This window comes from Sprattus sprattus (genome assembly GCF_963457725.1).
Source record: "Sprattus sprattus genome assembly, chromosome: 15".
Classification (NCBI taxonomy): domain Eukaryota; kingdom Metazoa; phylum Chordata; class Actinopteri; order Clupeiformes; family Clupeidae; genus Sprattus; species Sprattus sprattus.
Genome location: NC_137913.1, coordinates 8,405,333 through 8,421,231, shown reverse-complemented (window position 1 = coordinate 8,421,231; position 15,899 = coordinate 8,405,333). Strand labels below are relative to the sequence as shown.

At 48.3% G+C, this 15,899-nt stretch overlaps 1 protein-coding gene across 1 annotated transcript in view; it reads left to right on the top strand.

Annotated features, from left to right (window-relative positions):
* Positions 1–2,815: 2,815 nt before the first annotated feature.
* Positions 2,816–15,899, top strand: part of LOC308376551 (neuronal calcium sensor 1) — a gene marked incomplete at its 5' end in the record, with an annotated part of 16,540 nt that continues 3,456 nt past the window's right edge. The window contains 3 exons of the mRNA XM_080852926.1: positions 2,816–2,879; positions 9,947–9,971; positions 13,178–13,316. Coding sequence (XP_080709052.1) covers positions 2,816–2,879; positions 9,947–9,971; positions 13,178–13,316 — 228 coding nt within the window. The remainder of the gene's footprint in view (positions 2,880–9,946; positions 9,972–13,177; positions 13,317–15,899) is intronic.

Below are 15,899 nucleotides of genomic sequence, written 5' to 3'. Positions count from 1 at the left end.
TACCAAGAAGCCGAAACAGTTTCACATCCCTCTCCGCCGCTATCGGCAGGATCAGCAGGAGGAGGGTTTGTTCTCGTGTTACGACCATGGTATGACAGCTAAACAAAAGCTTCTGTAATAGCTTGCCTTGTGGTCACTGGTACTGGTCAGTGCGCTGCATGCTTGCTGCATACTATTGTAAGCAGTACTGATGTGGTGGCTGCTGCAGTGTTCTTGGTATTGGACTAAAGAATCATATATTGTACGTCTTATTTGTGATTTATTTACAAGAATGATTGATTTCATTAATGTGTAGTTGTCTGTGGGAATGAAATGGTGAATATTATGAAGTTAACTTTAGTCAATTTTTTAGTCAAAATACAGTTTCCTGCAGTAAAGTCTTAAATCGATGAAGCCAAATTGGCATACCGTGTAGCAACAGTTAATTCCAAGATAAAGCGATGACAACTATGATATTCAAGGCTGAGTTTGGCTTCACCTCTCCAGCAAGGAGAATGAGAGCTCAGCATTTTACACGGACCACTGCACAGCTTACTGCACTCAGGCACAGGAAAGGATGGAGAGAGGTATAGAATATTAGAGGTAAAGAGAAAGAGAGCAGTAAGAGAGATTTTGAAGATGGAAATATAGTCATTCAGAGATTCATTCTTATGCAGCAACATTCTATTCCATCTCTCTTATATTTTCTCTTCATTTGCTGTAAAAAGAATAATACGAGTAGTCAACTACAGATGCACCAAACGTTCCATCCAAATATGCTCTGACCCTGGTCTGCTGAATGATTAATCCAAATCTGCTCAGTCCCTGGTGTGCTGAATGATGAATCCCACTTTATCATAAATTGGAGGCACGTGGCCGATTGTTTGTTATTAGAAAAGGTAATGCCCTTGAAACTCATGTAAGGGCAGGTGTTGTGCCGTCTGCAAATACTCTGGGACATGCCCAATAATCGGAGAGCATCTAAGAGCATGTAGACCATTCAGAAGCAGAATGAACGCAATATAACTATCATTACTCTAAAACAGATAATAATCTTACTTTTATTATACTCACTCATGTGGGTTTTTTAAATATATTCCTCAAATAAAAAAAAAGTGTATTTCATTGTGTTGGATAAACAATTTGTGGACTGTGAATGCTTTCTTCTTGGGTACTAACCAAATTAAAAACAAAACAAAAAATAAGAGGAAATTTGTTTCTTATATGGCTTCCTGCATGAGCCCCAGTGAGAGAGAAATGCAGAGTCACAGAGAGACAGAAATATAGAGAGGGAGAGAGACAGAAAGAGAGAGAGGGAGAGAGAGAGAGATGAGGTCATAGGGTTCAGGGAGCTCCAGCCGTTCCTGCCACTCTCTGCCCGAGGCACTGGCCTGACCTTGTTGCTGTTTGTCTCTCCTCAGCTATCTGGACGAAGAGGTCACAAACTCACACAAACTTAAATGCCCCCCCTCCTCCTGCCACCCCGGGGCACATTACTGAGGGGCAAACAGGCCTGGCTGTGAGTGGATGGATGCACAGAACTGATAAACGGCCCGTAACGAGGGACAGCGTCCCAGTGTGCTCCGGTTACACCAGCACATCCTTGCAGCAGCGACTGGAGCTCCATTATCCGTATCTGTGTGTGTGTGTGTGTGTGTGTGTGGGTCTGAGACGAGCTGGAGTAGAGATGCCCACTGCAGCGTGTGCCAGAGAAGGCTGCAGGACAAGAAGAATGACACTAGCGTCTTAAAACACACATAGACACAAACACATAGACACAAACACATACACACAAACACATACACACAAACCTCGCACACTTAAGGATCTGTCCTCTCTGAAAGGGTTTCTGCAGGCGTCTTAGCTAGTTTTGTGTGTGTGTGTGTGTGTGTGTGTGTGTGTGTGTGTGTCTGGTGACTCACAAGGCCAGGGCTGGTGACTGAGGCTGCTGAGGAGAAGCCAGTTTTACTCACAGGGTCGAAGCTGAGTAGTAATCATCACCCACAGCCCCAGAGACAGAGCACAGGCAGAGGGAGAGTGGGAGAGAGAGCGAAAGAGAAAAAGGCAAATGCGATGGTGGAGGAGGGAGCCGTGAGAGAGGAGTGGCAGTCGTGCATGAGCGGGTGAACATACATGCACACGCACACACCCACATCCACACACACACACACATACAGAGCCACGTGCACAAACACGCACATGAAGCGGAGCGACAAAAGCTCCTCGGCTAGCTGGGCTTCAGCGCTGAGGCTTAACTGAGTTGTGTCTCCCACTCTGGAGGCAGGGAAGGAAAGGAGAGCAGAGAGGAGGGAAGCACAGGAGCGCTCAGCTGCCTGCCATTCTGCCTCTGGCTTCACCACAGCAGCACCACAGCCCATAGGAGAGGAGAGCCCAGGGCTACACACCTCTGGAACTGGACAAGCCACTCATCACTCGCTAAGAGGAGGCAATCAGAGAGAAGAACAGGACAGGAACAGCCTGAAATGGACGGATGCCACAGGGAGTGGTAGCACGGTTGAGCCCTCTTTGGCTTCAGCTGAAACAGCGCTGACTGGATGCTGGTTTTGGACATCACTGAACTTTGGTTTTTAGTGCTGCCCTTGCTGACTGGATCTTGGCTATAGTGGGACCAGTTCTGACTGAACTCAGGTGTCGCTGGCACAACTTTCATCTTAACCCTTCTGTCTTCAGTACCAGAACCTGGTCTGTGTGTTGCCTGTGCTCCCTGGATAAGAAAAGGAACCGGAAGGACTGGGTTCTGCGCGTCTCTTCTGAATAATCAAGGAGGAGAGAGGGGCAAGGAACCTTGCAGACAGCACTGAGGACCACAGTTATAATGGGGAAATCCAGCAGCAAGCTGAAACCAGAGGTGGTGGAGGAGCTCACCAGGAAGACCTACTGTAAGTAGCCTCTCTCTCTCCCTCTGTCTCTCTCTCTCCCTCCCTCTCTCTCTCCCTCCCTCTCTCTCTCTCTCTCTCTCTCTCTCTACCCGAGTCTTTGGTGGACCTACTGCTCTCTCCTAGTCTCTCTAGCATATCTGCAGCTGTCATGTCTTCCCTGATTGCGCTCATGTTACATGTTGCGTGGCCATTCAGAGCAGGTAACAGGAACACCAGTGGTCAGTATCTGCAGCCTTAATCAGCTTTTTGCTGAATGAATGAATGAAGGTTGTGCAAAGATGAATTACCCGCCACTCTACAGCACCCACCCACTCTAATCACTTGTGGCTCACTTTGGGCTTTATATTGATCTAATCATCAGACCAGACAGCGAATCTGTAAGTCTGCAGTATACCCTGCGGTGATAACGCACACATGTATCCAGCTGAAGGGAGCAGTTTATGAAAGCCTTCATCTCTCTCTCATGAGGAGAACATGAGTCTCAGGTGTGGGTCTTGCCCATGAGGAGTCAGATCAGAGCCTGTAGGGTTCTAAGGTCATTCCCATTCACACAGAGCTCGGGTTCTCCTCAGACACAGGTCATGAGGCAGCCACTGTAGGGACAACCCTCACATACTTGCTTAATCTGGGCCTTCATGCTATAACCACGAGATGAGAAGGCCTTCATGCTATAACCACTAGATGAGAAGGCCTTTATGCTATAACCACTAGATGAAAAGGCCTTCATGCTACGTAACCACTAGATGAAAAGGCATAGTGTTTACATACACTGGCATAAGGACTACTTAGGATCACTAGCAAAGATGGATTGGTGAACATGGTGATGGCCCTTGTCTCCCGTCAGTATTATTACATTTTCCTCACTGTGTTTGTTGGCTGGGAAAAGAGCTTTGTGTGTGGAGACAAGACACAAGTTTACTTAGATGTAGACCAAAAATAGGCCTGATAATCAGAATTCAAGAGCTGTCAAATTGTGATTAGCAGAAGCCAGGCAACCTCCCTAATCAGAGCTTAAAAGGACCCTTCACTGAAAATATTTGATAAATATGCAGAGTGCCTGGTCTTGAGATGTGCAATCAAGCCTTTGGTTGGCCAGAAATAGCAGAGCTGGAAATAGCAGAGCTGGACCTGAGTCTGTTGCCATGGAGGCAATATAAACATATGGTGTGTGGTAGGCTTCATATTTTATATTGTTTGTTTATTTATTTTTTGTTCTGTTAAACTAGTTTAGTCCAAGCCCAAGGATATTCCTCAACTTCTCACGCTGTCACAACAATTTGACCTCCAGTTACAGTTGAGGGGTTCAGACAACTGGTAGGTCGGGGTGATACACAGACAGTCGACACAGCGGTGACTCTTTCAGGGCGCACATACTGCAGACAAATGATACTCTGCAGAGTGAGGAGGAAAGTGTTCACGTCACTCTGCTGTGCCTCGGGTGTGTCTTTCCTCTGTCAATCACACCCCGGCATGGAAACCCTCCCCTTTGGCTGTGGAGCCTCATGGGCTCTCCTCTACCCAATTACGTGTGGTGATGGTGAAATGCACACTGGGTATTATCCTGCTGGGGCGGCCTGGGGCAGCTGGCTGGTAATAACTGTGTTCAGAGGCAGGCAGAGTGAGAGACAGACAGACAGACAGACAATGAGAAAGAGAGAGAGAGAGAGAGAAGGGAAAGTGCAGAAAAGAGGAGGATGGGCCCCCCTGCTGAGACGGGCTGGCTGCTGCTATCTCTGGCCACTGATCCCTGCACTCTGCTCTCTCTCTGTCTCTCCCTTTAATTACTTCTGCTGGTTAGAAGGGAAGTGTTTTATGACAGTTTTATGGGTTCAGTCTAACACCAGGTGGTATCAGGAATTCTTTTTTGCCACCATGTTGCCTTCCTCTTGTTAACTCCTCATCTCTTCTTTTATTCATCTCTCTCTTCACTCTTCCATTCGTTCTTCTCTCTCCTCCATTACCCCTCTGCTGTTGCTTTATCCTCTCCTCGTGTCTCAGTCGATATCAGGCTTTTCCTAGGGTTTAGCTTCCCAGAGGGCTAAGGTGCTGTTAGGGCATTGAGTAAGGGACCAGGCCCTACAGGGGGTGGGCAAACTGTTAATGTGTTTATTACTACTACTACTACTTGTTATTATATTTACTATTATTTCCTGGCTCTTATTTCCCCTCCATCACCCCACCCCTGCGCTGGTGCATTGTCCTGTGTGATTATCAGGCTCTTCCTCTCCTTATTTGCGTCTCAGTGTGTGTGTGTGTGTGTGTGTGGAGCCTCCACTGGCTTCACTTCATATCTCTGTGCGTATTGCATGGGTGTGTGTTTGGCTTGGGAAGCACTATCCTCCCTTAATGACATGACTGAGGCTTTAAGCCCTCCAGCCTCTTTAACCCCAGAGGATGTTACTGTGTGCAGGGCAGAGCAGCGCTGCTTCTCAGGGGAGAGGAGAGAGAGAGCCAGGGGTCTTAATGCTAATGTTTCTGCTCTTCCCCATCCTGTCAGTAGGACTCTGTGTGAGGGATTTCATTGGTTACCAGCTTATAGGCAATGGACGTGCAGCTGGCAGGTAGCCATGCAGTGTGTGTGTGTGAGGAGTGAGTGTGAGTGTGTGTGTGAGGAGTGAGCAGTGTGTCATAATCACTCACGGGAGGGTTTAATGTAACTGATCATGTACTGAGGGTGTGTTAGGAGTGGGCGGTGGGTGAGGATTGCACCGTGTGTCATAATCACTAACGGTAGGGTTTATTATGCATTAGCCTTAGCATAGGAGCTGGGAGCAAGGCAGGGTTAGAAGCAAGGCTGACCTGAAGGGCTACCGGACCAAACTGCCTGTCCTCTCTGTCACTAACTGTCTCTTACACACTCACTCACTCACTAACGTATCTCTCTCTCTTTCTCACTCACTCACTAACATTTATCTCACTCTCTTTCTCACTCACTCACAGTCTTTCTCTCTCACTCACTCACTCACTCACTAACATCTCTCTCACCCTCTCTCTCACTCACACAATCACTCACTCTCTCTCTGTCTTTCACACTCGCTCACACACTCTGTACAGTATCTTGTGCTTGTGCTGTCACCCTCTCTTTCTCTCCTTTTCCCTCTCGCCTCCTCCTCCTTCCTCCTCACTCGCTCCTTTGCTCTTGGCGTCTCCTCTGTCTGATTGCTCTGCTGCCCTTTGTTGGGCCTGAGTTATGAAATAGTTATGGAATAAAAGTTGATTACCTCTCAGCCGCAGTGAAAGGACTCTCTGTGGAGAGGCCAATTAAGCCGTCTCTCTGCTGAAGCCCAGTGCAGTCACACAGCTGACATTCTCCCCAGTGCAGTCACACAGCTGACATTCTCTCTGGCTTGTTGGAGGAGTGTGTCTCTCTCATCATGGCTCTCTATGCTGAAGCCCAGTGCAGTCACACAGCTGACATTCTCTCTGGCTTGTTGGAGGAGTGTGTCTCTCTCATCATGGCTCTCTATGCTGAAGCCCAGTGCAGTCACACAGCTGACATTCTCTCTGGCTTGTTGGAGGAGTGTGTGTCTCTCATCATGGCTCTCTATGCTGAAGCCCAGTGCAGTCACACAGCTGACATTCTCTCTGGCTTGTTGGAGGAGTGTGTGTCTCTCATCATGGCTCTCTAAGCTGAAGCCCAGTGCAGTCACACAGCTGACATTCTCTCTGGCTTGTTGGAGGAGTGTGTGTCTCTCATCATGGCTCTCTGGGCAGAGCTGAGTGGGGTGAGGTGCCATTTAGGGTCATATAAGTCTCTGTATCCTGGTGTCACGTGTGGGACAGTGATGACATGACTTGTGAGCCCTCCTTTAGGGACATAATAACAAGAGACAAGACATGAGACGAGACACGAGCGTGCTCAACACGATGAGACAGGAGACTGAGGCATGGAGGAGGAGGAGAGAGCCTCAAGTAAGCTGATGTGTTCAGTGTGAGATGGTTGGGCAGCAGCATAGTGCGATGTTTAAAGGGTAAAAGAGCCTCATGGAAGATGTGGAACATCAGCAGTACACTCCAGTAGTTAGTACAGCACTGTATGTGATGGTGTGCTGAATGCTGGGTTTAGTGAGAGTGTGACAGGCGGTGTTATAAGGCTGGCCTTGAAGCAACTCGGGGGTAACGGTGTTAGGCTAGTTGTGGGTTGGTTTGCTTTAGGTCTTCCCTGAGACGTCGGTTGCAGCCAGTTACCGCTGCAAAGAGTAAATAGTAAATCTACGAAGGTGGGTCTGTGTTGGTTTATGTGTGTGTTTACAGTATGTGTGCAGCATAGTGTAGCATAATGTGTTCAGTGTGAGGTCCAGCAGCATAGCCTGATGTGTTCAGTGTGAGATGGGGGGCATCAAGACAGCGCTGTGCCCTTGTGTTGATCCAGTAATGCACCACAGCAGCATGGCAGGTCAGCGCCCCCTGCTGGACAACACCCCCTGCTGCCAGAGGGCCTTTCATATTTCATGAGGGTTAAGGACCCTGTCAGGGGGTTGATAGAGACAGAGGGAGAGACAGTGTTTAGCCCACACCATCTTAATATAGGCTATGGCAAACACTTATTACTGGAGGGAGCTATTTATGTTTGCCATGGCAACTGAGTTTCTACTGAAGATGATCAACACTTAATTTATCTACTGCCTTGAGAGTCTGCATCTGAAAGTAACAGCCTCTCTCCGGTTAATATGTATTTATTTTCTAAATCTGTTGCCAGGTGTCCAAAATCAAACAAACACAGCTTTTCCCTCTGTGCTGCTGTGCGGTAGGTGCCATCAACTGGTCATGTGTGGGAAAGCGATGATAGGTGCCATCAACTGGTCCTGTGTGGGAAAGCGATGAAAGGTGCCATCAACTGGTCATGTGTGGGAAAGCGATGATAGGTGCCATCAACTGGTCATGTGTGGGAAAGCGATGAAAGGTGCCATCAACTGGTCCTGTGTGGGAAAGCGATGAAAGGTGCCATCAACTGGTCATGTGTGGGAAAGCGATGATAGGTGCCATCAACTGGTCATGTGTGGGAAAGCGATGAAAGGTGCCATCAACTGGTCATGTGTGGGAAAGCGATGATAGGTGCCATCAACTGGTCATGTGTGGGAAAGCGATGATAGGTGCCATCAACTGGTCATGTGTGGGAAAGCGATGATAGGTGCCATCAACTGGTCATGTGTGGGAAAGCGATGATGCCTTTAGCTGGTCATACGTATATGGGAAAGCTATTATAGCTGCCTTTAGCTATATGTGGGAAGCGATGGTAGGTGCTATAAGCTGGTCATGTATCGGCTGTTGAAAGCATGACTAACCGTTCTGCCACGACTCCAAGGCTTCTCAGAAGTAGCATTAATCCAATAGGCAACCCATCTGTGGTTTCCGTCGGTGGAAATACTCTCTTTTTCCTTCCAAGTAAAATTAAATCACCTCCATCTTCCTTTTCCTGCAGTAAAGTAGTTTTTTGTTCTCAAACGGAGGGAAATGTGCTTCCAGACGAGCAGGCCTGAAGCAGCAGTACAGCATTACTGTTTCTGGGTGTGTCTTATTAGTTTAAGCACTGGGCTGCACTATGAAGCAGGCCGCCTGTCTGTTGGTGGAGAAGGGCCAGGAGGGTTTCTGCCACTGCCTGAACTGCTGTGAGGGCTGAATGGGACTGGAATAGGAGCCGGAGTTCAATGGAGACATTCATGTCCCTGGGTGGGTATGTGGTGGTGGGGATGAAGACACTCATGTTCCTGGGTGGGGATGTGTGGTGTTGGGGATGAAGACACTCATGTTCCTGGGTGGGTATGTGTGGTGGTGGGGGTGGAGACACTCATGTTCCTGGGTGGGTATGTGTGGTGGTGGGGATGGAGACACTCATGTTCCTGGGTGGGTATGTGGTGGTGGGGGTGGAGACACTCATGTTCCTGGGTGGGGATGTGTGGTGTTGGGGATGAAGACACTCATGTTCCTGGGTGGGTATGTGTGGTGGTGGGGATGAAGACACTCATGTCCCTGGGTGGGTATGTGTGGTGGTGGGGGTGGAGACACTCATGTTCCTGGGTGGGTATGTGTGGTGGTGGGGATGGAGACACTCATGTTCCTGGGTGGGTATGTGTGGTGGTGGGGGTGGAGACACTCATGTTCCTGGGTGGGTATGTGTGGTGGTGGGGATGGAGACACTCATGTTCCTGGGTGGGTATGTGTGGTGGTGGGGATGGAGACACTCATGTTCCTGGGTGGGTATGTGTGGTGGGGATGGAGACACTCATGTTCCTGGGTGGGTATGTGTGCTGGTGTGCGCTCCCTCCCTCTCTCTCTCCCTCCCCCTTCCTCCCTCTCTCCCTCTCTCCCCCTCCCTCTCTCTCTCTCCATCTCTCCCTGTCTCTCTCTCTTTTCCCTGTCTCTCTCCATCTCTCTCTTCCCTGTCTCTCTCCCCCTCCCTCTCTCTCTCTCCATCTCTCCCTGTCTCTCTCTCTTCTTCCCTGTCTCTCTTTCCCTGTCTCTCTCTCTCTCCGCGGTGGGGGCTGAATGTGACTGGACTGTCTCACACAGCATCTGTGTGAGGAGTCGGGGTTAAATGGACAGTGTGTCTGAATCAGGACTCGTGGGTTAACACACTCAGGACTGTGACTCTGATGAATAGTGTTGGACAGTGTGCCTCTGAGTGCTCTTATAAGGGCCTTACCGGAGACACTGATGAACGAGGCCCACACTCCAACTTCCTGTGCGTGTGTGTGCGTAATGAAGGATCACAGCAGAGAGAGACGTTAGAGTTACACCATAGCTCTCTCTCTCCCTCTCTCTTATCCTTCTCATAGCTCTATCTCTCTGTCTCTCATCCTCTTCATCCCTCTCTCGCTCTCTCTTATCCTTCTCATAGCTCTTCCTTTTTTCTCTATCCCTCTCAGTTTATTCTCAATGTATATTTGCATTCCTGATGTTTAAGAAAGAATGGATACATAAATGTGTTCAAAGAACCCATATATAATCCTTCAGCAGAAATGTGGTGTGTACGTGTGTGTGTTTGTGTTTGTCATAGTCCCGGTGTGGTTATGGTTCTGTATGGTTCTGTGTTCTGTGCCTTCATCATGTTTTGCTCTTCTCCACAGTCACAGAGAAGGAGGTTCAGCAGTGGTGAGTGATGTTCTATTTTGTCTTCTTTGTCTGTCCTCTCTCTTCCCTCTCTACTCCACTCCTCCCCCTCCCTGTGTTTATGTTTACGTTTATTAAGAATCCCCATTAGTCTACACTGTAGTGGAAACTATTCTTCCTGGGGTCAAGGCAAAAAACCGTTACAATACAAAACATACAAATAGCATTTTATGTCTGCGTCTTCCTCATCCTCTTCCTCCCTCTCTAAGTTTCAAACCCTCATTCTCTCTACATAGACAAAATGGCCACCATAGGAGTATGAACTGGTGTCTGTGTCTTTCTCTGTTTGCTACTTTGACTGATTTGTGATTCATCAGGCATTGCTGGTAGTCTGGCGTGACGGTGGTTGTTGTGCTAACAGCTAATGTAACACATGTGAAAGTGAAACCTAACAAAACATAGAGGCGTCACACACACACACACACACACAATAACCAGGGCTGAGTCACTACCTGCGCCATATCCATATCACCTCCTCACCTCTCCTTTACCCCACTCCTCTCCTCCTCTGCCAACTCTTCTCCACTATTATTTCTCCCCGTCCCCTCTACTCCTCTTTCCTTCTCTCCTCTCCTCCCCTCCTCACCTCCTCTCGTCCCCTACGCTCTCCGCTCTCCTTCACAACCCTCCCCTCTTTTCCCTTTTCCCCCTGTATGTCATGTTACTCCTTTACAGACCTTTGTGAGTGTGATATGCATGTGGTGTTGCTTTGTGTGTGATGTGTGTGTGGTGTTGCTTTGTGTGTGATGTGCGTGTGGTGTTGCTTTGTGTGTGTGAGACGTGTGTATCTGCCTGCTGAGTGTGTGTGAAGGGCAACCCTGTGTGTCTCTCTACTCTATGTGAGGTGTGCCAAGCACAAGGTCAGCCAGACTCTGAGTCCAGCCAGAGACACACAGAGAGAGGGGGGGGGGGGGGGTGCTGGGGTCAGAGAGATGGGGGGGCCCTGACTCATCACTGACCACTGCTGTCTGCCTGCCTGCCTGAGAGGGCGATATGGGATATGGGAGAGAGATATAATGTCAGAGATTCTGCTGGAGGACAGGCAGTGATGTCTGAGATGCTGGTGGTAGACAATGTCCTTGTTTGTGTGAGTATGTGTGTGTTTGTGCCTTTTCTGCTGTTCATTTAGGTGCAGTTCATCGGTGTGTGTATATGTGCTTGTTTCTATCCATGCTCAGTAGTAGCACCTCATACCAACCTCTGCCTCCCTTATTCAACGTTATAGGTTTATATCCTCTCCATATGTCACTCCCTGCTTGCCGTAGCCTCTTGAGGTCCCCATAAAGCCTGTTTGATGGCTCTCTCCTCCGTCTCCATGGGCACTAGATGCTGGTAACGGGGCCAGCGCTGGTCTGGGGGCAGCTCATATTCCCCGCTGTCATGTTGAGCTACAGCATCTATCAGAAGGAGATCAACCCACTGCCACACTCAATGCTCAGGCCCAGCGTGCTCAGCTCCAGGACATAACTCACCATTCAGTGCTCAGCTCCAGGACATAACTCACCATTCAGTGCTCAGCTCCAGGACATAACTCACCATTCAGTGCTCAGCTCCAGGACATAACTCACCATTCAGTGCTCAGCTCCAGGACATAACTCACCATTCAGTGCTCAGCTCCAGGACATAACTCACCATTCAGTGCTCAGCTCCAGGACATAACTCACCATTCAGTGCTCAGCTCCAGGACATAACTCACCATTCAGTGCTCAGCTCCAGGACATAACTCACCATTCAGTGCTCAGCTCCAGGACATAACTCACCATTCAGTGCTCAGCTCCAGGACATAACTCACCATTCAGTGCTCAGCTCCAGGACATAACTCACGTTTCAGTGGGCACCATTTATTAACAACCAGTCATTTGTGGCCATGGCATATCTATCTGCAGTAAAGCTTTGGCAAGCTGCCTCTCTGGTCTATAAAGGCCCTGTTGTTAAAATCCAGAGATTGGCAAGACACACACACACACACACACACACACACACACACACACACACATACACACTCACACACAATATGCAGAGGTTAACAAGGCGGGCACACACCTCAGGAGACCAATGAGGCGCTGTGTCCTCCTGCTGATTGGCTGGCCTCTGTGCTGCCGAGACAATCGCCTCAGCGGGATAAATCAGTGCTGAGACACACACACACACACACACACACATACACACACACACACACACACACACACACACACACACACACACACACACACACACACACTAATTTTTGCACACACAGATACAGGCACCCTACAAGTGCAAGCACACACACACACACACACCCCTCCTTCGTTTAACCAAAAATGTAACGTTCAACACCGCTGATTTCACAACAGTGGGAAAGAGGGGGGAGAGAGAGATTAAGAAAGGAGAGAGAAACAGACAGACAGAGAGGGAAGCAGACGTGGAGAGGAGGATGAAAAGAGACTCCAGCATGAGGAGAAATGCCAGATGGCAGATAATTAGAGAGGCTGGGCGCCCAGACATCACAGAAGCTGCCATACAGTTAAAGCTTGACATCTCTCTCTGTCGCTCTGTTTCTCTCACTTTCTCTCTCCCTCTCTGTCTCTCTCACTTTCTCTCTCTCAAACTTTCTCTGTCTCTCTCTCTCACTACCTCTCTCTATCTCTCCCTGTCTCTCTCACTAACTTTCACTAACTTTGTGTTGCATCACAAAAGCAGAAAAAAAAAGTATGACCGCTCTCTACAGTACATACTGTAGTTGATACCAAACAAATGAATCTGAAATGCTGCCATGTGTTTCATGACAGCCCTATGCTACAGTCTTTGTGGCGTACTAGGTACAACAGAAAGAGAGCAGATGCTTGCCATTTCCAGTGCAGTTAGGGAGACACAAGATGCAACCACCAGATGTCTACTGCAGCCCAAATGCTGATCCATGGTGTCCTCTGAATTTGGGGTCAAATAGTTATGAACTTCACATAAACTGCTAAATTCTCTCTAGCTTTGAATCTTTAGGGGAAAAAAGTGCATATCATATCCACCCTTACAAGCCCCCACGCCCAACAAATATTTCCAGATCATGTGGATCGGTTGATTTAGTTAATTGATTTAGATGAGTCATGCCTTTGACATGTGTGTGGGTGTGTGTGTATGTGTGTGTGGCTGCCCCAGTGTCTGCGCCGGTTGTGGGTGTGTGTGTTAAACATGCTGTTCTGACTCCTCAGGTACCGAGGCTTCATCAAAGACTGCCCCAGTGGTCAGCTGGACGCTGTTGGCTTCCAGAAGATCTACAAGCAGTTCTTCCCCTTCGGAGACCCAACCAAGTTCGCCTCCTTCGTCTTCAACGTGTTCGATGAGAACAAGGTAAAGCAGCCCAATCACATGAGTGTGTCCAGGGTTTGCAGCTTTCGAACTTAAACTTAGAGTGTGTAGGGGTCACATCACAGTGTGTGTGTAGGGGATAGGTCACACATTCAGAATGAGTGTGTGTAGAGGACGGTTCACACACATGTGTGTTAGTAGGGGATAGTTGAAGAGCTGTTATCATCTAGGTTTCTGGGTGTGAGTACTTGCATGTAGCAGTGAGAGGATTGACTGCTGTGGGAATCCCCAACCAATAGCACAAGGAATTTAACATCTTTTCCTGTGTATAATTAAAATTACACACAAGTGTGTGTAGAGGATGGTTCACAAACACTTGAGTGTGTGTGTGTGTGTGTGTGTGTGTGTGTGTGTGTGTGTGTGTGTGTGTGTAGAGGATGGTTCACACACATGGATTCACACTCAATGTGCAGAGCCTGAAGCAAAGGGGTGTTACAGGGTCCCAAAGTAGCCAGACTGCGGCGTTGGTGTGTGTGTGTGTGTGTGTGTGTGTGTGTGTGTGTGTGTGTGTGTGTGTGTGTGTGTGTGTGTGTGCGTGTGTAAGCCATTATGAGTTAAGTGCAGTGAATAAGCTGTGTGAGCTGTGTTTATTGAAAGCCTGTTGTGGTCATTAATTATTCACTAAAGAGGGCTCTTGTGTTATCTGGCTGATCAGTGGATGTGATTAAGAAGCTGCCAGAGGCCAGAGCAGAGCCATCCACCACCACCCCTCCCCAGTGTGATCACACACACACACTCCTCTCTGCACCATCTTCACCAACACACACACACACTCCTCTCTGCACCATCTTCACCAACACACACACACACTCCTCTCTGCACCATCAATACCGACACACACACACTCCTCTATGCACCATCTTCACCAACACACACACACACTCCTCTATGCACCATCAATACCAAAACACACACACACTCACCTACTGTATATTTGAGAGCAGTTCTGCCAACCTGCCCCGTCCCAGTTTCACCTCTTTTACAGCAGGTAAGGAGAGATAGCATCAGTCTGGAGCCGCCTAAGGCCAGAGACATACTCGCCTTTTAACCACGTGTTCACACAGACAGCCGGCAAAGCGTTAATTTAAGGATGTGTACAACCGACGCACCAAACAGACACAGTATACGCAGGGCAGCCATCATGCACGTGTCGTTAAAAGCAAGTACATCTCTGGCCTTAGGCCTCACAAGGACACGGATGGAAAGATAGAGAGACTGAAATGGAGGAGGGAGGGAGAGTCAGATGGAGAGCAAGTTGCCGTGGCAAAGTAACCCTGCAAAGTTCTATCTAAACCATTGTGTTTATAAAGATATGTTGCTAGGCTACCACTAACTGTACTGTATATATTTAGTTGTTCTAATGTTAGAAACACCATGGCAACCCTTGACGTCCATAATGTCAGAGATAGGTGTGGGTTACAGGGTCTGAGCTCCACACTGGTGAGAGTCAGTCTTATTGTTGATAGGTTACAGGATGATGTGTCAGACTTGAGGACATAATGAGTGTCAGTTTAAAGCTGTGATCAGGACTGGGAGATCAGCAGACATCTCAGGCTGAGGTAGCCTGATGGGCTTCATAGTATGTGTGAGTGTGTGTGTGTGTTTGTGTGTACGTGTGTGTGTGTGTGTGTGAGTGTGTGCGTGTCTGTGTATGTATGTGTGTGTTTCTGTCTGTGTTTATGGGATGACTCACGGCTCAGGTGATTGTCAGGTAGAGACGTCTGCAGTGAGAGCAGCTGCTCAGACCCTTAGTTAAGTGCTGAGAGGAGGAAGATGAGTCAGACGTCAGGTCTTGCCATAGACATCAGGAGACAGAGGGTTTGTTCAAGAACCTCAGCTTCAGATGCTGAAGGTCTTACAAGCATGTCTACGTCTACTTTGCCTGTGGAAAGGTTGTTGACAATATCAGCACTGAATCACTGAGAGCACTCAAAATATCAGCACTGGAGAGCAGTAACACCCTTATTTAACGTGCGGAGAGCAGTAACACCCTTATTTAACGTGCAGAGAGCAGTAACACCCTTATTTAACGTGCAGAGAGCAGTAACACCCTTATGTAACGTGCAGAGAGAAGTAACACCATTATGTAACGTGCAGAGAGCAGTAACACCCTTATTTAACGTGCAGAGAGCAGTAACACCCTTATTTAACGTGCGGAGAGCAGTAACACCCTTATTTAACGTGCAGAGAGCAGTAACACCCTTATTAAACGTGCGAATAGCAGTAACACCCTTATTTAACGGCGGAGAGCAGTAACACCCTTATGTAACGTGCAGATAGCAGTAACACCCTTATTTAACGTGCAGATAGCAGTAACACCCTTATGTAACGTGTGGAAACAGTAACACGCTTATGTAACGTGCGGAGAGCAGTAACACCCTTATGTAACGTGCGGAGAGCAGTAACACCCTCATTTAACGTGCAGATAGCAGGCCTGAGAGGGACGCCTGGGGAGAAGGAGGAGCCCTGACTGATCTGCACACACAAACACACACACACACACACACACACACACACACACACACACACAAAGCTCTCTGACTTTATGCAAAACACAGAACGGAG